A 21,197-nucleotide genomic window follows, 5' to 3' on the forward strand; every position below is an offset into this window, starting at 1 on the left:
CGTGCATGGGTGCAGGATATCCATGGCGCTCTTGGACATGCAACATCTGCTCGTTGACTGTCCCTTCTCCCTCCAGGTGTGGCATGAGGTGCTCTCATGGTGCCGCTCCATGGCCATTCTCCCGACGATGTTTTCTGAATTGTGGATAGTCTACCTGCTTGCATGCCCCCACGCATCACCGAGTGCTTTCCTCCAACATCATGCTCACAACTATGTGACACATATGGTAAGCAATCCAAACTACTCAAAAAAACATCATGCTAACGTCCTGGTCCACTCGGAAGCACAGTAGCAGGTGCATCTTCGACAACCAACAACCTTCCGTCTCCTTGCTCGTCTACGAGCTCAAGGATGAGGCGTGGTTATGGGCCAAAGCCGGAGCCACGGCGATGAAGAACCTACTTCCCGAGATGCAGCCTCTTATTCTTGGAGCTGAGCAACCCCTTTTCCTCTGTAAAGATCCTATCAATGGGATGCCTCCATTCATGGACCAATTCCCATGCCTGTTCAACATTTGTGTGAATCAAGACTGCACTTTAGACAAAGTAGAATCTGTGATCTGTACTAATTTCTTTCGTAGGAGACTTGACGACGAACTTAAAGAGCAATGGTCTAAGATGAGAGCTAGTATTCATAATATGAATCTGTCAGGTGACAGAGACTCTGTTTACTGGAGTCTGAACAAAACTGGTAAGTTCACTACTAAATCCATGTACAAGTGGCTAGAAAAAACCCTGAGTGGGTGCAATTACAAATGGATTTGGAAAGCCAGGCTCCCTCTAAAGATCCAGATCTTTCTTTGGCAACTGTCTCAAGATGCGGTGCTCACTAGGCAGGTGATGCGCCAACATAAATGGCCTGGGAACCCTGTGTGTTCCTTTTGCAAACAAATTGAAACATCCTGCCACTTGTTCTTTGATTGTCATGTTGCTAAAGTTGTGTGGCGATCGATTGAGGTCACCCTCGGAACAGACGCAGTTTTTTATTTGGTGTCACTCTTTCTTGCCAGGTTATGAATCCTTTTATACCGTGGCACTGGGAGCAGTCACTTGGGCTATCTGGCTCGCTCGTAACAAAGCCACCTTTGAGAAGAAAATCATCAAAACTCCTGTTGAGATTGTCTTTACGGTGGTTTCTTTCCTCTTATATTGGGCAGGTCTGCAAACGGGAGACGACGTCAAGCAACTTCGAGCGGGTGCAGAGATGATCCGCAGCGGGACATTGCTGCTGATGAGGGCATGTGATGCGTCCAAGGGCGAAAAGTGAAGTTGCAATTCTCGTTGTGTGACGTTCCTTTTGGTAGTTGTTCGTTGGGTGGCTTCACTCCTCACTCTCTGAAAAACTGTTGCTCCTGCTTTTTGATGGTTGTCAATCCTGGTTTGTAATAGGAGTAGGACTAGTACTTTAATGGTGCTGCTTAGATTTTTGCCCCATGGTACTTGTGCCGACGACGGGCGAGTGCAGTGGGTTTTCTAGCAGTGTGTTGAACTCGCTCTTCCCTTCTCTCTGTTCTTGAACTCGTTCTCTGTACTGGATATTTGTATTTCCGTTCTAAGTAATGGAAAGGGGATAGCCCAGTTAAAAAAAACTAGGGCATGCCATGTCACGTACATGCTGCAAGATGCACTGGCCCATGTAATTCTAACCAGACACCTGAACTGCAGGTACTCTCCCCTCTAGTTAGGGTTTTCTCTTCCTCCCGGCGGCGCTCGCCCGACGTGGAGATCGCGATCCCCATCGCTTCCCTACCGCCGATCGCCGACGCCCACGGGTGGCTGGTGCTGTGGCAGATTGGAAGTTGGTCTTGGGAACATCCCGCCCGCGGAATCCGCAGTTTCTCGGGCAAGAGATACGATGGAGGGCTCGACGTCTGCCTCTGGAGCGGTGATGAGCGACATGGAAGCAATGATGAAGGAACTTGGGTTGAATGAGGATGACTTGGTAGACATAGTTGTAGAGGACGGTGATATACCGGAGGAAGCGGCTCGCTGGATGGCAATTGCTCGTGTGCATATCGACAGATCATATAGTCAGTACTGGTTTTCCGCCAGATGAGAGTTGCATGGGATCTTGCACAAGAAGTTAAATTTCGTCCTTTGGAGGATAACCTTTACACCCTGCAGTTCTCTTGCCTCGGGGATTGGGAACGAGTAATGGAGGACGGGCCTTGGTCCTTCAAAGGCAAGGCCGTCGTCATCGAACCATATGATGGAATCACCAGACCGTCATCGATTAGCTTGAACAAGATTGAGATGTGGATTCAGATCCACGACCTCCCGGAACTGTTTTTTGGTCTGATCAAATCCCTTGCTGGCATGGTCGGAGACTTCATCTATGCTGAACCCAAATCCCAAGATTTTGAGGGCAATTTTTTCAGGGTGCGGGTCAAGGTGGATGTCACAAAACCTTTGAGGAACGCTGTGTCGCTGGTGGTAAAGAAGAAGAGGGAGATCTTCAGGGTCAAATACGAGCGACTGCCCGATTGGTGCGCAGTTTGTGGTATGCTAGGTCACTTGTATAAAGAATGTGGCAATGGGATTCATCCCCCATCTGCCCTAGTTTTCAAGAATCTTCGAGCTGATTGGTTTAAGGGGCCGGGGCGTGGACCGGGATCCGACAGTGCGTCAGGCGGTGGTAGAGGCAGAGGCAGAGCCGGCCGGGGAGCAGGCAGGGGTGCAAATCAAAGGGGTGCAGACCAGAATGCAAGCACAGAATACATGGGACGCTTTGATCCCAGTCTTGATGATGATATAGACATGGTGGGGGCTCAAGGTAATAGAAAGCGTGGAGCAGCACAAGTCAATTCGGGGGCGCCAGTTGGGACAGAACTGGCTGCAAAAAATAGCCCGGGTCAAGCCCCTCTGGCTTTACCCCCCAGCGGTGGTACCCCCTAGCCCAACATCTAAGCAAGAATCAAAAAGGACGAAAGCTACCGTGATGATATTTGAAAAAGGAACCTTGAATGCAACAAGCAGCAACAACCCTTCTGATGCGCGTTTGGCGGGCTCCCTCGAGGAGTTGCGCCGAGCGCAATGAGTCTCCTATGCTGGAACTGTCGCGGGGTTGGCAAACCCGCGACAGTTCGTGAGCTTCATGATCTCACGAGGCAACTTGCCCCCTCTATCGCATGCATCGTCGAAACTCAATTAGAGGGCTCTCGAGTAGAGAATCTAGCTTGCACCTTAGGTTTCAATAAAAGTTTTGTTGCTAGTAGTCGTGGGAGAAGTGGAGGACTATGTATTTTTTGGAATGATGAAATAAAGCTAGAAGTTGTCGGTTACTCTGATTACCACATTGATGCAATTGTTGATGCAATGGTTGATCACAGAACAAGAGTTACATTTGTGTATGGAGAGGCACAAGTTAATGAACGATACAAAAACTGGGATATGTTGAGGGGTATTGTCGGAACAAGTGATTTGCCTTGGCTAGTCGTGGGGGATTTTAATGAGGTCCTGCATGCGCACGAGCACGACGGCATAGGCAAGAGGAGTCAGGCATAGATGGATCTGTTCCGAGACGCGTTGGATACATGTGGCCTCTCAGACATAGGATACAGTGGGAGCAACTGGACTTTTGAGAAGAAGGTCACTGGAGGAACTTTTACTAGAGTGCGGCTAGACAGAGGCGTTGCAAACCCTGCCTGGTCAATTGCTTATCCGGGAGCGGTGTTGGAGCACAAAACAGCAGCTACATCTGATCACGTACCAGTCTACGTACGCTACAGCGACATGCATGCATGCAACAAGGGGCCCAGGCCTTTTAAATACGAAACCTGCTGGGAGAGGGACCCAGAGTTGCCGGCGGTGGTTGAGTCTGCATGGACAGCGACGGGAGCTGCCTCGGTCCAAGAGCTAAAGGACAAACTGCATGGATTGGCAGGGGATCTATCAAGGTGGGATCGCACTCACTTTGGCAACATCCAACAGGAGATCTCTCGGTTAAGGAGACAGCTACAGGAGTTGCGAGATTCCCAAGGTAGATCTGGTCCCAATCATTTGGAGATTAAACTTGTCGACCGCCTTACGGAGTTGTACCATAGAGAAGAAATGCTATGGAGGCAAAGGGCAAGGTTGGAATGGCTGGCTCATGGAGACAAAAACACGTATTTTTCCATCTTAGAGCTAGTAGAAGAAGGAGGAAAAATCAGATCAAGTCCTTACAGAGACCGGATGGGCAACTAACTAGTGACAAAAGCGAGATGGAGTCTCTGGCTACAACTTTCTATGAGGAGTTGTATACTTCGGAAGGGGTCCACAACATGAATCAAGTTCTGGACACGGTGCCTCAGAAGGTGACCCAGGCAATGAATGAATCGCTTAATGCGCCGTACACCCAAGAGGAGGTTAAGGTGGCATTATTCCAAATGTTCCCACTAAAAGCACCTGGACCGGATGGATATCCTGCGCATTTTTTTCAACGCCACTGGGAGATATGTGGAGAAGAAGTCACCAATGTGGTCCTGAAAATTGTCGAGGGTACTGAGACAGCGGCAAGTATTAATGAGACTGTGTTAGTCCTAATACCGAAGGTAAAAAATCCCACACTTTTAACACAGTCCCGACCGATCGGCCTATGCAATGTACTGTACAAGATTGCATCGAAGGTAATATCCAACCGCCTAAAGGTAGTCTTACCTGACATTATTTCTGAGGAGCAGTCAGCGTTTGTCCCAGGCAGACTTATCACTGACAATATTATAACTGCTTATGAATGCTTGCATTTTATGAAGTGTAATAAGGCGAAGAAGCATCAATCGTGTGCACTGAAGCTTGACATGATGAAGGCATATGACAGGGTTGAGTGGGAATATTTGAGAGCTATCATGCTAAAGCTGGGCTTCACAAGTCGGTGGGTGGACATAGTGATGAATCTTGTCACCACAGTTAAGTTCTCAGTAATGTTCAATGGAAACAAATTACAGGAGTTCACACCAACCTGCGGAATCAGACAGGGGGATCCTATTTCTCCATACTTGTTCTTGTTGGCAGCAGAGGGCCTTTCATGCCTCCTTAAATCCAAAAATGAGTCATCCAACCTAAGTGGTTTGCAGGTAGCCCCCTCGGCTCCACCAGTGAATCACCTGTTATTTGCTGATGACAGCCTGCTGTTCTTCAAGGCTAACAGTGTGGGTGCTAATGAGGTCAACCAGGTTCTGGACACATACTGTCAGGCAACTGGTCAGCGTATAAATTTTGCAAAATCATCAGTTTTCTTCAGTAAAGGAGTGCCTGAGTCAGTGAGGGATGAGATCAAGGAGTTGCTCAATATTCCAAATGAGACATTAAACGAGAAGTACTTGGGAATGGCGTCTGACATTGGTAACTCTAAGAATGGTGCCTTCAAATATCTAAAGGATCGGTTGTGGAGCAAAGTCCAAGGATGGATTGCAAACACAATGTCAGCAACGGGTAAGGAAGTCCTTGTTAAATCTGTAGCCCAAGCAGTGCCAGTCTTCTCTATGTCTTGCTTCAAGCTACTTAGAGGACTGTGTGAACACCTTAATATGCTTATAAGGAAATTCTGGTGGGGAAGCAAAGAGGGCAAGCGCAAACCTCATTGGGTATCGTAGGAAACTATGACGCAACCGAAAGGCATGGGTGGTCTGGGTTTTAAAGACTTCGAGCTGTTCAACCTGGCTATGTTGGCAAGACAGGCATGGAGATTGTTACAGAACCCCGAGACACTGAGTGCAAGGCTGTTGAAAAGCATTTACTTTCCAGACTCAAATATCTTGTAGGCTAGCCTTGGGAGTCACCCTAGTCAGATATGGAAGGCAATTATCGAGGGAAGAGATACCTTAAAACAGGGTTTAATAAGGAGGGTGGGTAACGGCGGCACGACACATATCTGGAGTGACAATTGGCTGCCGAGGGATGAGATGCTTCGCCCTTATGGTAGTCGAGTACAGAACCCACCGTCGTTGGTTTCGGAGCTAATTGATCATACATCTGCAACTTGGAATAGAACGGTAGTGGAGGCAACTTTCATGCCAATGGATGCCACTGTCATTCTTGGGATCCCCCTCTGCACCCGAAATATCCCTGATTTCTGGAGTTGGCACTACGATAAGCATGGCCTGTTCACTGTGAAATCCGCTTATAATATGCTCGTAGCAACGAAGCAGCGAAGAGAAGCATGGTTGGAGGGAACTGCAGGCCCTTCGAGCTCAAATGCAGAGAAGAGTAGTTGGAAAAGTCTGTGGAGGACGAGTGTTCCGGGCAAAGTCAGGATGTTCTTGTGGCGCCTGTCCAAACACTCGCTGCCAACGCATGATGTTTGACAGCATCGCCACATGACAGACTCAGCCAGCTGTGGGCTTTGTGGCGCGCTTGACTCCTGGAGACACTCCCTCATTGAATGCACCGCCTCCAGGTGCACTTGGGCTCTCAGTGATAGTGATCTTGTGCAGCAAATGATGGAAATCACTGAACCCTCCGCCAAACAATGGTTGTTTACCCTTATAGAAACTCTGTCGCAGCAGAAGTTAACGTTGCTTGCGGTAACTATGTGGGCTATCTGGTCGGCACGGCGAAAAGCGATACATGAAGGTATTTTCCAGAGCCCTCAATCCACACATGCGTTTGTAAACAGTTACATATCAGAGCTGGAAATTGTTGGTACGGGCAATTCACGCGTCGGCATGGGTACAGTATCGCATGTGGCGCCTGCTGCCAGACCCAAGGCTCCTCCCACGGGATATGCAAAAATCCATGTGGATGCAGGAGTAAGATTTGAGCGGGGAGGTTCCGCCGTTGCTATCTGCAGGGATGACCAAGGTTCTTATCTTGGAAGCTCAGCACTCGTCATTTATGGTGTACACGATCCAACTGCTTTGGAGGCAATTGCGTGCCGGGAGGCATTAGCTTTGGCAGAGGACCTCAACTTACAACAATTCATTATTTCCTCAGATTGCAAAGAAGTTGTCTCGGACATTTAGAAGGGGATCAGAGGACGATATGGTACTATTATTAGCGAAATAAAACTAAGTGCGTCTACTTTTAATTGTAATTTTGTTTGAGAGGGTCGTGCCGTGAACTATGAGGCACATAGATTAGCTAAATTTGCTCTTTCGCAGGGTCCGGGACGCCACCTGTGGCTTGGAAACCCCCATGACCTTCTATGTATACCACACCATGTGGTTTTTGGTGATCAATAAATTGTTTTTCACCCCTCAAAAAAAATGTAATTCTATTTCCTCTTTTCTTCAATGAAAAATACACAGGCTCTAGGTATTGGCGAAAAAAAGCCTGGAATTATGCGCTTGCTCCTGACTTCCGTTGATCTCCACTTGCTCCTGAAACAGTAAAACTCCACTCTCCAAATAATTTCACCAACTCCCACCTAATTTTTCTACCGCGCGCAGGTTTTCACCTGGACGCCGGGATGGATAGTCGGTTACGGCCATGGGGTCCACCCAGCCAGCCTGGTACCTGGCAGCCGGCTACTTCGGTTAACCCAATAGCACGGGAGACGCCGCCGGAAAGTTTTCGCAACAGAAGAACCACCGCGCGCGCCAGAGAGAGAGAGAGAGATGGCGGCTTCTGCGCTGCCGTGGAAGCCTCTTTTCTGGGAGCGCTTCGAGGATTCGCGTGCCCTCGCCGCCGCCGCCCGCGGCGACCTCGCCGCTGCCACCGCCACCATCGGCATCGCACTCGCATCGCCTCTGCGCGGTGGTGACGTCGACCGCGCTCTCTCGCTGATTGGAGAGTCGGCGGACAAGCTTGCCATGGCGAGCAAGCATCTTGCCATCCTGCTTTCCGGCCTTGGGACCGTCGAGCTCCTCGCGCGCCGACGGATCCGCGGCGACGACTCACTAGAGCAGCAGGCCCGACCGAGGGCGCGCGAGGCCAGGGCACGGGCCGGCGCCGCCTACGACGACGTGGCTCTCTCTCGCGGCCACCTGGGAGCCGCGGCACGTCTGGTTGCCTGCGGCGACCTCCCCGACATCCACTTCGGCGCCGAGTTTCTCGCCGCCACCAGAGCCGCGGCGGCGGCCTCGGAGCACCTCCGCGGGGTGGACGACGCCCTGCGCATCCGCGACGACCTCGCGCCTCCCCTTCGCCCCCTGCACCGCAGCGTCCACCCCGACACGCGCCCAGAGGCGGCGGCCTCGGAGCACCTCCATGGGGTGGACGACGCCCTGCGCATCCGCGGCGACCTCGCGCCTCGTTAGTGTTGCGTTCTGTTACTCTACATGTTGGTTAATTCATTCATTTACTCAATGTTGATGTACACATTGTATAGCTTGCACGTGCTGTCATGATGTACTACAGGACCGAGGCCAAGTGATTCACACACATACTAGCCCACAAACGTATATGGTGCCCGGTGTATGGGTCAGCGTTGGAGGCAGGCAAATATCAGATGATACCGAGGTTTAGGTAATACCGTGATGCAGGCTCATGACAGCCATTGGATCTCAGATCTGACGGCTCATGGGAGCTTTTAGGGGGTGTTTGGTTCAGGGACTTTTTAGTCCCAGAAACTAGAAAAAGTCCCTAAAAAGTCCCTAGGAATCAAATGGAAGGGACTTTTTCTACAGGGACTAAAAAAAGACTCTACTAGAGAGTCTTTTTTGATTAGTTCCTGGGACTAGAAAAAGTCCTAAGACTTCTGAACCAAACACCCCTTAAACATTTTGCAAAAAGGTTATCCAAGACAAGTACAAGAGCTCCTCACATATCGTTGAATCGAGATCCAACGGCTCGTATCACCTAAGCATATCACCTGAAACTTTCGCGCGGCTCCATCACCTCACCTAGGCGTCCGAGCACCAGCACGACTCTGGGTTCCCCTTCCACCCCACCATGCGGCGTCCAGCACACCGTCGGCTCCCCCCTGTTCACCAACGTCAATGTCGAGCAGAGCTACCGCCTTGGGTCCCCCTTCCACCCCACCCTCAACGGCGAGCGTTCCGAGGCCCCCTCGGACACCCGCGACAGCGACGAGATCGAGATCGCCCGGGGCGACGCGAGCGTGACCGCCTACGACGACACGCTGATCCACGCCGGCTTCGACCACTGGCTGGACCAACCTCCTAGCCAGCGCGCTCGGCCCTCGCCGACGCGCACCGCTAGACCGCCGGCCTCATCGCGCTCCACGGCGAGGCCGGGCAAAAACGTCCTGGCCCACCGCGCCGCGCCCCTCGGCCTTTCGCCGCGACGACGACGACCCGGCCTGGGCGAGCACAGGGCCGCGTACCTCCTCAACGCCGCTGCGCCTGCGCTCCGCGGCGTCGGCAACGAGTTGGGCTCTGTGGCTCGTCGCGGCGTCGGCAACGAGTTCTTCCACACCTGGATGATGCTCCTGAAGCGTGGCGCGCCCTAGTCGCACCGCGGCCGCGTCCTACTCCCCCTGCACGCCACTACTCCTACTCCAGACCCCGGACCAATCCAACCGTAGCGCTTCCAATAAACTGCGTTGCGAACTTGCAACACCAGTACCTCTACAGAACTGCCAGATGTGCTTCAGAGACAGTGCAACAGATGGCACTTTTTTTTAGGGGGACAGATGGCACATTTCTGTTGTTCTGCTTCTCAACTCTGATGCAAGTATTTTTTTTTTTTGAACCGGGCTGAACCCATTTTCATTGCAAATGAACGGAAATACAGCAGTTTCTAGAAACATTGTCACGAGGAGGGACATCTGATGCAAGTACTGTAGTAGTATATTGTTCTTTCGTTGCAATACCGTTTGTGCAATTTCCGTTGACTGCCACTAAGGCACAAAGCAATGTGCTTTAGGGGCACGCTGCTAATTTGGCAGCTCAGACAGAGGAACTTAGAAATGCACCGACAGTCTTCTTGCGTTGCACTTTGAGAGGGTTGACGTTCCAAAAAAATATCGGAATTGTCAAATACAGTCGTGCTAGCAAGTCGCAACAGCAGTTGGCAAGTCAACCATGCCAGCACCGAATTCCTCCTCTCCCCTTTATAAGCCAAGCTCAGCGTCTCCTCCGTTCAACCAGATTCAGTCCGGCGATCTCAGAGCTCCCCTGCTTCCATCTATCTGAAGAAGTTCAGGCGAGAGCAGGTAGGGAGAAGAGAAGAAGCAGCGGTAGCTGGGGATGGACTCCGCGGAGAGGTCCAGGAAGAGGGCGCAGAGATGGAGCAAGCGCAAAGCCGTCGTCATCCACCTCGCCGTCTGCTTCGTCGTCGGCGCCTTGGCGCCACTGGCCGCCACCGGCGGCCCGTTCATCGACGGCATCCGCGCCTCGGTCCTTCCGTTTGGCGGTGTTCAGCGAGTGGCTCCGCCGTCGCCCCCTGCTGTCCCTGACATCGGCCTCCTGCTGATCGTCACCGTCACAAGGCCGGACGAGGACGGCATGTCGCAGGAGGCGTCGGTGACGAGGCTCGGGCACACGCTGCGGCACGTCCCGCCACCCCTGGTATGGATCGTGGTTGGTGCCGAGAACAGGTCGGCGTCGACGGTCCAGGTGCTGCGCAGCACCGGCGTCATGTTCCGGCATCTCACATACGCCACCAATATCACCACCGCCGTGAACAATGCCACCAACAACAGCACCGTGGAAGCCAGCGCCAGCACCGCCGTGAACAACGCCACCAACAACAGCACCATGGAAGCCAGCGCCACCACCGCCGTGAACAACGCCACCAACAACAGCACCGTGGAAGCCAGCGCCTCCACGGCCGTGAACAATGCCACCACCAACAGCACCATGGAAGCCAGCGCCAACAACACAACCACCGCCGCCGAGAAGAACGGCACCAACAACACCATCGTCGAGAACACCACCGTGGAAGGCAGCGCCAGCAACACCACCACCGCCGCCGAGAAGAACGGCACCAACAACACCATTGTTGAGAACAACACCGGGAATGCCAGTGACGAAGCGGACCTGCAGAAGAACGTGGCGCTGAGCCACATCGAGCGGCACCGGCTGGCCGGGGTCGTCCACTTCGCTGCCGCCTCTGCCATATACGACCTCGAGTTCTTTGAAGAGCTCAGGCAGACTCGGTGCGTCGTGCTTCTTCCTTCTCTTGCAGCTTTGCAACATCTTTCTTTGCCTTTGCCAAAAAAGTACCAACACAGGAGCAACATAATAACAACACTCATGCAATCCTTGATCCAGGGGCGTTGCAGCATGGCCAACCGCAACTGTGTCATCAGCAGACCAGACAGTAACACTACAAGGACCAACCTGCAACTCATCACAGATAACAGGCTGGTACTCCAAGGACTCGAGCACCAATGCAACAGCAACACATACAGCAGATGCGGTTGCTGCACAAGATACAGGCGCCATCCGCAACAGCTCCAGTTTACCTCCTGAAATAGGCATATCTGGACTTGGGTTCAGGAGCTCCATACTGTGGGAATCAGAATGGTTCGCCGACAGCAACAGCTCTTCAGGAGGCGGCTCTCAGGACTACATCCAGCTTGTACGACGAATGGCGGTCGGCGACGAGGACATGCGGAAGGGCATCCCTTCTGACTGCTCCAAGTCACGGATAATGATGTGGCACCTTGACATGCCAAAGTACACTCCAGAAGTTAAAGAACAGGAGACTCCGCGGGAGCAAAGTCTATTGGAGGAAGACGAAGAGGACTATATGACTTGATATTGCGAGCTAGAGAAGAACCATATTGCAGTACAGCTATATCGATAGAGTAGATAGATGAACAAATGTTATGCAAAACTCAACACAGGCCAACCTCATGTAGTACATCATTTATTCCTTAACCAGCACAACTTTGGTCTTGGAAGTGTCAAACAGTCAAAGAACCTGCTACGTCTAAGACATCTAATGTTCTTTCTCCAGAAATTTCAGTGATACACCAAGGCTTTTGTCTGCCTTCTAGTTCTAGGTGCAGAGTCTGGAGGTGCAAAAATAATAGTATCTTCATTGGGTGAGCACATTTTGCATGATATATGATCAAAAGGCTGAACCACCTCCTTTAGTTTTCCCCAGCAAAACATCTTTTGCCTCGTTGATCTTCGACGCAAGGTAATGGCTTCCTCCTGCATCCGGGTGATTGGCAACCATGACCCTCTTGTGTGCCTCTTTCACCTTATCAGGACGGACGTTTTCCCTGGAGGAATCAAAAGGAAACATGGCAACTTAACAATGATGATAAGACACACAAAACACGTCTCAAATCATAAATCACAAATAAAATTGTTGAATCACAAGTAACTGGCACTTATTCAAATGTCAGAATGACCAGTCTGGCATGCCAAGATGCATATAAATTTAGAAGGAAAAAGATGAAGACCTAATTCTACATGTTGGTCACATCTATATCTATATCTATCTATCTATATATATATATATATATATATATATATATATATATATATATATATATATACCAATAAAAAGACCCAAAGGGGCAGATCCAACGAATCCCGGCCGTCAAATCAGGTCAATCCAACGACTCAGGCTGCTCCAATGGTGAGCGCTCAACACGTTTAGTGTGCAGTTAATATCATACCAAATATTAATGCCAATGCTAATCACATACTTAATATGCAAATAATATCCTACCTAATGTTTACGTGTAATTAATATATTACCAAATATCAACGTGCATTGCACGTACACATTTACTAGTAAGTACAGGGGGCACTATGAACGAAAAAAGATAGCAGGTCAATAATTGATAACTCCTCCTTCATGAGCTCAACAGTTTGTTTTTAATCAACTGAGTAAATATCTTTCTGGCGATGTGCAGAAAATTCAGAAGGACAGGCCTGAGGCAGTGGTGAAGAAGTACTCCCCACTTGTGCCAAGAGGTCCTGAGTTCGACGCAGCCTCTCTGCATTGAACTTTGCAGGAGTATGGTCCTGGGTTCGACGCAGCCTAATCCTTCCCCAGGCCCTATCTGGTGTGGGAGCTTCTAGCAATGGGTCTGTCTTTTCTTTTTTATATGTAGAGAAAAGTCGAGACATATCATTGCAAGCAGGAGATCAATTTGCAGGGAATTATTTACTGATGCATTCAACTGACCTCCAGGCCAAACTAGAAATATATATACAAGATTGCACCTAGTTTGAGATGGCAATTCTATCCTTTTATACACAGGTAATTACTCAAAAGGCTCCTTTGGATAGGTTCAGATTTCAGAACTAAGATCCATGTGAATTCGGTCAGGAACCAAGCATTTTAATCCAAATCAAATCTAGTGGGGTTGTGGCGTGATAAATTGATCCAACAGACTGTTCGCAACAAACTTGAGCCCTATATTCTCACGCCAAGCCCAAATATCACTTCAGCTGTGGGCCTGTGGCCTACTTAATCTCACTCTTAAATCTTGTTCCACTTTAGCCACTATGATGGCTTGAGCCTTTACAACCCAACATCTGTCTCCTTATTAACACCAATCCGCAGAAGGGTGAAGGGGAACACAGGAGCTCAGCTTGGTTAAAGTTTAGACTTTGTCAGACGGCAAGCCAGTTCTATAGTTCGTGACTTGAGTGGCTGAGATGCAAGCAGTGGTCGACAAAGGTTGACTAGGTTCTCCACTCCATTATGACACTAAATGGTCAAATCTTACACCACAATTTAAAACCACTGAAAGCTAGCTATTGCTTTTCATCTTAAATGGCATTTGTAAAGTATTCTGTAGTTGGAAGTGAGAGAGTTCCCTTTGCCTTAATTGCAAGATGTTCAGCTGTAAATTAATGAAGCAGCTTAAAACCACATTTACAGCTTATGGTATAATTACTTTGTTAAGTATAGCTATCAATCTGTACATGTGTATGCTAGTGTGTTAATGTCAGAATGGAGTTTGGACTAAAAGTGAATCTGTTTTTAGTATGAAATTGTACAGTATCGCCACATGACTTTCTGCAAGGTTCCAAGTATCTTCTACGTACTGCAGGGAACGAAATGAAGCTAGGACAACTACAAAATATTACAATTAGCTATCTCAGTAGACTTCTCAGAAAGCATAACAGTTGCAGCATACATAAAGGAAGCTAATGATGGCTGTTATCCTTTTACATCACTTTTAGGGGATTTCTAGTGTCCATTTGAGAATGGTACCGGTAAAAACAAATTCTTCCCACGAGTCTGATGGGCGGGGGAAGGGGTCAAAGTAAGTTTCCTACATGTGCTGTGCTGCATAAATTATATCTTTCCGTGCTATTCCTGTTCTGTACAGAAGTAAACATAATTTCAATGGCATGAGATTGAACTAGAGTCCTACATATGAATACATATATGCTACATATAAGAATACTTGACTATGGTATGGGTGTTATGCTTTTATGCAACACAGACCTGATACCCAAGATTAGACCAGCTTCCCGTCGGGTCATTGTAGCTTGAAAGCCACCTTCATAGAATTTACGCATCCTTGGAACTATGGGCCTTGCCTTGTAAGCTTGCCAAGCCTGGATGCCATATCTACCCGCAAGAGCAGTGGCTGCCACAGCAAGTCCAGCTATGAGTGGTGTGGCCTGCAGAAATTGGATAAAAGTAAGTACGAACAATTGTAGCTTTACCGTGTTGCATACCCATCTTTACCTATTTTTTCTACATTCATGCATCAAAGTGGAATTGAACTATCAGCTGGTCAAATAATCCAAAAGATGATTAATAAATAAGCATCTGCTGATGAGATGCTCGAAGGGAGAGTGGGACAGTAGGAAATCGCTTGCAGATTGCAACATAGCTCAAGGTACATAACTAAACATCCATGTGTTGTTACTTGTTAGTAATCGACAACCACTGTTGAGTTATAATCAATATTTAACCATCAAAAATAGATCTAGGACTATCCAGTGGGGTAAAGTCTGAAACATCATTTCATCCCAAAATACATCTGAAATTCAGAATGATAAACATTGAGCAGGTGAAAAAACATGTGAACTGGAAATTGTGATTTACACTAATCTGGTCTGATTCTCGGCCAGCTACTAAAAGCCACTTCCAAAGGCAGTAGCTACCAGAAGGATATAAAGTTGGGACACAAAATGTCGCGAAAACCAGAAGAATCTGTCTAAATCGCCCCCAGCTTTAACAGAACAACCATGCTCCTCCCTAAGGCCAATATTTAAGCAACATCTGATCCCCCTAGCCGCACATTGGCATCACTACGCTCTGAAATGTCACATAATTTGGCTGCAACCTCCAGATTAAATTACACGTTGCTTCGATAGAATCGATTCAATCTAAAACGAACAAGCGTGCAGCGATAAAAAACTATTAACAAGAAGAAGCATGATCTCTCGTGTTTGAATAGAGCTCACCATCTCCACGACCAGTAACTCCGGCGAGTTGTTCAAGGCGGGAGGGCGCAGAAGACGCGGCCGATGAGTGGCTGCACGCAGGTGCGGACGCGGGCGGCGCTAGGGCCCGAGAGATCGCCGGAGATGAGAACGGCGTCGGCGGAGTCGCGTCGCGTGGAGGGTACTGGAAGCTTCGCGGCGGAGGGAGGGATGGGTGGATCGTGGAAGACGGAACCCTACTTGGGCTGGGCCTTTGGGAGCGCCCACGAACTGAGCCGAAGAGGGAAGCAGGTACATGGGACCCACTTGTCAGTTGCCACTGAAAATGGGATATGCACCTTTCGGATATCGTGTTCCAGTTCCGAAAGCGTACTCAGGTTGAGTTGAAATTCTCTTGGGTTCCCTCAAAAAGAAATTCTGTCTTGGATGATTTGTTTCCACTTTTTAAAAACTACTCCATCATCGCTCTTATTTTTATTTTTTTCGAGAAAACTTTCAATCTATTAATTTTCAATCATGATAGTACAATGAACACCAGATTCATAGACCACCTAGCAACGACTACATCTACAAGAACTGAAGCGAGCCGAAGACGCGCCGCCACCCCTCCATCGCCGGAGTCGGACACAACTCGTTGTAGTAGACAGTCAGAAAGTCGTCGTGTTAAGGCCTCATAGGACCAGAACAGCAACCGCCGCCGATGAAGAATAACGTAGACCGGAAGGATCCAACCCAAAGACACACGAACGTAGACAAACAACGAAGAGATCCGGGCAAATCCACCAAAAATAGATCTATACGCTCTTATATTTCTTTACGGAGGATGATCTATAAGCTCTTATATTTCTTTACGGAGGGAGTAGATGATTTCCCTCTTTGTGGCGAGAATTTAAAGTTTAATTTCAGATGAATTGTGTATGAAGAAATGATCTAAATCAAAAGCTAATATTAATGTAGAGACGTTTCATACTTACACTATTTTGTGAGGTAAAAGGCCGCATATTTAGAGAATTATAGTTAGTAGGGATCAACTATCTAAGAATAGTAGATCCATTTTTTTATTTTTCTTGTTAAAGACGGATTTACCCTCTTTCATTATTGTAAACAAGTACTCCCTTCGTCCGAAAATACTTATCATCAAAATGTATAAAAAGAGATGTAACTTGAACTAAAATACGTCTAGATACACCCCCTTTTATTCATTTTGACGACAAGTATTTCCGAACTAAAATACTTGTCATCAAAAATTTTACGGGTTTGACCACTTATGCAGGGTCTGCTAGAGATGCTCTTACAACAGCTACCAGATCCAAAGAAAACCAGAGCATTTTTTTTCTTGAATATGCACGAGTGTGTGTATCATATATTGATAGAAGAAGAGGGGGAAGAGCCCCATCCACAGTATTTACATGGCGCTTACACAACGCGATCCACCGTGCTAGCTAGAGGTGGATTATTCGCCATACACCCACCCCTCTACCTCTACGTCTACTGGTAGAATGTTAAGATCTGCATGCAGGATGCCTGCCTGCTTCCACACTACACCCTCGGCATGTATTCTTCGTAGTACATGCCTCACGTACAGGGTCTTACCATCAAACACGATCGAGTTGCGATGTTTCCATATCTCCCATAGGACGAGAGTCTGAATGGCGAGCGTCGGCTTTGTGTATCTCCCAAGCCGTGTCACCCGCGTACTCCATGTCCGTAAGTCTTCTCCTTGCGCTGGTGCCAGGCCAACCATGCCCACGATGAGGCCTACCTTCGCCCACACTTTGCGCGCGAAGACGCCGCCAGTCAAGAGGTGATTGACGGTCTCCTTGTCCTGATCACATAACGGACAGGTGTCTTGGTGCGGAAGCCCTCGTCGTGCAAGCCTGTCCGAAGTCCACACTCTGCCCATAATCGCAAGCCACACGAAAAAGCGGCACCGCAAGGGTGCCCGTGATGCCCAAGTGAAGCCAGCAGTGGGAGAGACATGTTGTGTGGCAAACTTAGCCGCATATGCTGATCGGACGGAGAATTGGCCATTCTTATCCCATGACCACAAGAGTTGATCCAGCCATTGTGCCTCCAAATTCATTCCTTCCACTTGCGCCCATAGTTGCATGAATTGGCCAAACTCATCCTCGTTCATGTTCATCCCAACATCTCTTGCCCATGCTGCGCGAAGCAATGCCTCCTGCATTGTCCTTGTGCCTCTCACCCTCCTGGCTACCTTGGCATATATCCCTGGGGCCAACTCCTGAAGCCGATAGCCATTGCACCACCTGTCCTCCCAGAACAGAGCCGTCCTGCCATCTCCAAGATCCACTCTTGCCGCTGCCTAGAACAGGGCTCTGGCTTCCTCTGGAATGTTGAACTTGAACTTCGCCCATGGCCTGGTGGCATCTGCACGTTGAAGCCACAGCCACTTCGCTTGCAGCGCAGTATTCATCCACTTGAGGTTGGTCACTCCCAGTCCACCTGCCCATCTCGGCCGCCAAACCAAGTCCCATGCTACCGCACACTTTCCTCCACCTGCCTCCTCTTTCCCACACCATAGGAAGCTTATGCAGATTTTCACAAGTGCCTTGATCGTTTTTGCAGGCAGCCCCATAGCAAGCATGGAGTGTACCGGAATGGCTGACAGTATTGACTGAACTAAGATCATCCTGCTGCTCTTGGGTAGTGAGGCCACCTTCTAGAACGGCAGCCGCTTTGCAATTTGCTCCACCAAATCCTGAAACTGCGCAACGCCTTGCTTACGGATAGAGAGAGGCAAGCCCAAGTACCGGCAAGGAAAAGTGGCGAGTGTACATCCTAGCCTCTCTGACAGTAACTGCATTTCCTCATGTGCGCATCTGATAGGCAGTGCTGAGCTCTCCTACCTGTTGACTTTGAGGCCTGGGGCATGGCCGAACATGTCCAGAATCACCGAGCAGGTCAGAATATCCTTTTCCTTGGGTTTCAGAAAGATCATCACATCATCCGCATACATCGAGATCTGATGTTTCAAATCGGCTCTTGCTAGGGGGCCAGCAAATCCCTTTCCGTCGCATGTGCAAACAGCCTCTGCAACGATTCCATGCAAAGTATAAACAGCATGGGTGAGAGTGGGCTTCCTTGTCTTAGCCGCTGACAGTTGAAGATTGTTTCTCCGGGTATACCATTGACCGAAATTTTCGTGGACGAGGTCGCTAGCAAACCGCATATCCACGATATCCACTTTGTACCGAAACCCATGTGCGTTAAGACCTCCAGCAAGAACGGCCACTGGACTGAATCAAAAGCTTTAGAAATGTCTAGTTTGATGAGCACCGTAGGGTCTTTTAGAGCGTGCAATATGCGTGCCGTCCCTTGCACAAGCATGAAATTATCATGCAAGGATTTACCACGTACGAAGGTGCTTTGATGATTGCCCACCTGCAATGGGAGATCATCTGCCAATCGGGCAGCAAGAATCTTGTCGAAAATCTTCACTACGCCATGGTTCAGACTGACTGGCCTGTAATCTTTGATGTCCACCGCTCCTACTTTCTTTGGCAGCAGGGAGACCGTAGCTTTGTTGATTGCCTGCATACCCACCATGTTGCCCGCATGAAATTCTCCAAGTGCTCTCATGAAATCATCCTTGATGATCATCCAACAAGTTGCATAAAACCGGCCTATGAACCCATCTGGCCCTGGTGCTTTGTCCAAGGGCATTGCCTTGATGACCCTCTCCACCTCCTGTGCGCAAAAGGGGGCATCCAAATGCGCTAAATCTCTCGCCGGCAACCCCAACACACCCAAGTTGAGAGTGCTACTCCTTTCATCGGCTAATCCCAACAGGTTCCCATAGTATTCATCCACTGCAGTCGCAACGTTGTCCTGCCCTGTGTATATATGCTCCTCTGAGGTAAGGGACAGGATAAGGTTTTTCGTCTGGCGATGCCTGGCATGCCGTTGGAAATACACTGTGTTGGCCTCCCCTTCCTTCAGCTGTAGAATTCTTGATCTCTGGTGGGCTATCGATCTCTGCAACGAGCATAATCCCAACAGCTTTCTCTTCAGAGTCTTACGTAGCTCAAATTCTGCACCCGAAAGTGTTTTGTTGTCCATTGCCGTATCGAGCCGGGCAATCACTTCCAGAGCAATTGCAATTTGCAGCCTCACGTTTTTGATCCACCTATCTCTCCACCGTTGCAAGGCCTTAGCAGTGGCCCGCAGTTTCTTGTCCAGCACGACATAGGCATTCCCATCTGGGGCTACCGAGTTCCAAGCCCCCTCCACCGTCTCAAAGAACCCATCGGCCTTGGGCCAAAATTGCTCAAAACGGAAGCGTCTCCCATATGTGAAATCCGCCTTAAGATCCAAGAGTAGGAGACAATGGTCGAAGATCGCCGATCCCAAGGCTGTGAGCAGGGCCGCCGGGTGCAAATCATCCCAGCAATTAGTGGTGAAGATGTGATCTATTTTCTCCATAGTTGGTCGTCTTCTCTCATTCGACCACGTGTAGCTGCGCCCATTTAGGTACATTTCCTTAAGTTCGAGCAAGTTCGTTTTCCTCCGAAACTTAGCCAGCATGCGCCTGTTCACCGCGTCGTTGTTTTTGTCATGTGGGTTGACGAGCAGGTTGAAGTCACCCGCAATAATCCATGGGCCAGCATGTAGCTCTCTGATGTCGACAAGTTCTTGCATGAACTCTGCCTTCTCCATATCCGATTGGGGTCCATATACCCCCGTGATCAACCAAGGGCTCCCTTTCAGCTGGGATACAAGTGTCGTTACCGTGTTGGTGGTGTAATGCGGGTTCGAAAGCCTGACAACCGATTCATCCCAAGCAATAAGGATTCCTCCCCTAGTCCCCGCAGTCGGCAAGTAGAAGAAATTCTCAAATTTATTCCCGAGACAGTGCCTTACAATGTCAAGTGTCATCATCTCCACTTTTGTCTCCTGGAAACATACAATGGTAGGATCGGCCGCCACAACCACCTGGTAGACCGCACTCCGTCTTGCGGGCGAATTGAGACCACGCACATTCCACACTAGAAGCTTGTATGGTTGTGTATCCATGTCACATTCCTACCTCCACGTGCACCATCCCCTCCTACTGCGCCTCTCCTTCCATCCCCTCGTCCTGCAGAGGATCGATCGGTGCCTCCCAACCGAACAGGGTAAGTATCACAGCCACATGTCCATCCGTGAGCGGTTTTGAGAACAAGTCAACATACGCTTGCATAGCCTCGTCCGTGATCACTTCTGCCTCATTCGCCAAGCAAAGCTTGCATATGAGCATCTGCTGCTGCTTGGTCCTTCCCGACCGTCTACCCGGGCCCTTAGCGAGCCACACACTACGCCGCGGGCTGGAGATAGGCGGCCGTTTCTGCCTTGGCCTTCTTGTAGATACGGGTGGTACATGATCGCTTGGCCTAGCAAGGATTGGGGCCAACGGTTTTTGCACCTGTGCGCAAAACTGGTCCACCAGTCGGCGCGTGTCAGCGTCCACGGGGCTGGGTGGAGGCGTGCTCGTAACCTCTTCCTCCTACTCACATGCCTGACCAACCTCCATAGAATCTGCCGATAAAGTGACCCAGAACATGGTCACATCCGTCCTGCATGGCAGGCCATGCACATCCAATTGCATGCCCCCACGTGCCCTATCGGTATCCTCCTGTGAGAGAAGCTGCTCTGAAACTCCTCGGGATCCGTCCCAGCTTGTATTTAAATCCTCCTGGACAAAGCAGCCTACTGGCCTAGGCGTTTCTCCACCATCCAGGGGACCTGGGTTCGAAACCGGGTCATCCCCATTTTTGAAACCAAAGCATTAGCCTTGCAATAAACTAAACATTTCTCGGAAACCATGCATTGAACACATTATAATTTTTCGTACAGAAAGATGCTCACACTATTCACCCAAATGAATAAAATTATAGAACAAATGAAGAAAAAGTCATCTTCGACATGATTACTTCGAGGTTAAATAGGAAAATGTCGAAAAGTTGACTGTACTTGACGAAGTTTTGAGCATTCATCA

At 49.3% G+C, this 21,197-nt stretch overlaps 2 protein-coding genes across 2 annotated transcripts; one reads left to right on the plus strand and one right to left on the minus strand.

Moving 5' to 3' along the window:
* The first annotated feature begins 9,987 nt into the window (after nucleotides 1-9,987).
* On the plus strand, nucleotides 9,988-11,585 carry LOC123069130 (probable glucuronosyltransferase Os01g0157700). Its single transcript, XM_044491899.1, has 2 exons — nucleotides 9,988-10,980; nucleotides 11,096-11,585. The coding sequence occupies exons 1-2, from the start codon at nucleotides 10,070-10,072 to the stop codon at nucleotides 11,583-11,585; spliced, it is 1,401 nt and encodes a 466-aa protein (XP_044347834.1). The 5' UTR covers nucleotides 9,988-10,069.
* Nucleotides 11,586-11,643: 58 nt separating this feature from the next.
* On the minus strand, nucleotides 11,644-15,498 carry LOC123069131 (mitochondrial import inner membrane translocase subunit TIM14-3). The gene is made up of 3 exons (XM_044491901.1): nucleotides 15,221-15,498; nucleotides 14,250-14,428; nucleotides 11,644-12,057 (listed from the first exon to the last, which is right to left on the minus strand). Exons 1-3 carry the CDS (start codon nucleotides 15,221-15,223, stop codon nucleotides 11,901-11,903), a joined length of 339 nt encoding a protein of 112 aa, XP_044347836.1. The 5' UTR covers nucleotides 15,224-15,498; the 3' UTR covers nucleotides 11,644-11,900.
* Nucleotides 15,499-21,197: the final 5,699 nt, after the last annotated feature.

Source organism: Triticum aestivum, chromosome 3B (genome assembly GCF_018294505.1).
Source record: "Triticum aestivum cultivar Chinese Spring chromosome 3B, IWGSC CS RefSeq v2.1, whole genome shotgun sequence".
Classification (NCBI taxonomy): domain Eukaryota; kingdom Viridiplantae; phylum Streptophyta; class Magnoliopsida; order Poales; family Poaceae; genus Triticum; species Triticum aestivum.

Bases quoted from the DNA above. Each gene is read 5' to 3' on its own strand.
- LOC123069130 (XM_044491899.1), top strand. From the start codon at position 10,070: ATGGACTCCGCGGAGAGGTCCAGGAAGAGGGCGCAGAGATGGAGCAAG. The intron at 10,981-11,095 runs GTGCGTCGTGCT...TCCTTGATCCAG, and splicing joins GAAGAGCTCAGGCAGACTCG to GGGCGTTGCAGCATGGCCAA.
- LOC123069131 (XM_044491901.1), bottom strand. The intron at 12,058-14,249 runs GTCTGTGTTGCA...TGATTCCTCCAG, and splicing joins GGTCTAATCTTGGGTATCAG to GGAAAACGTCCGTCCTGATA.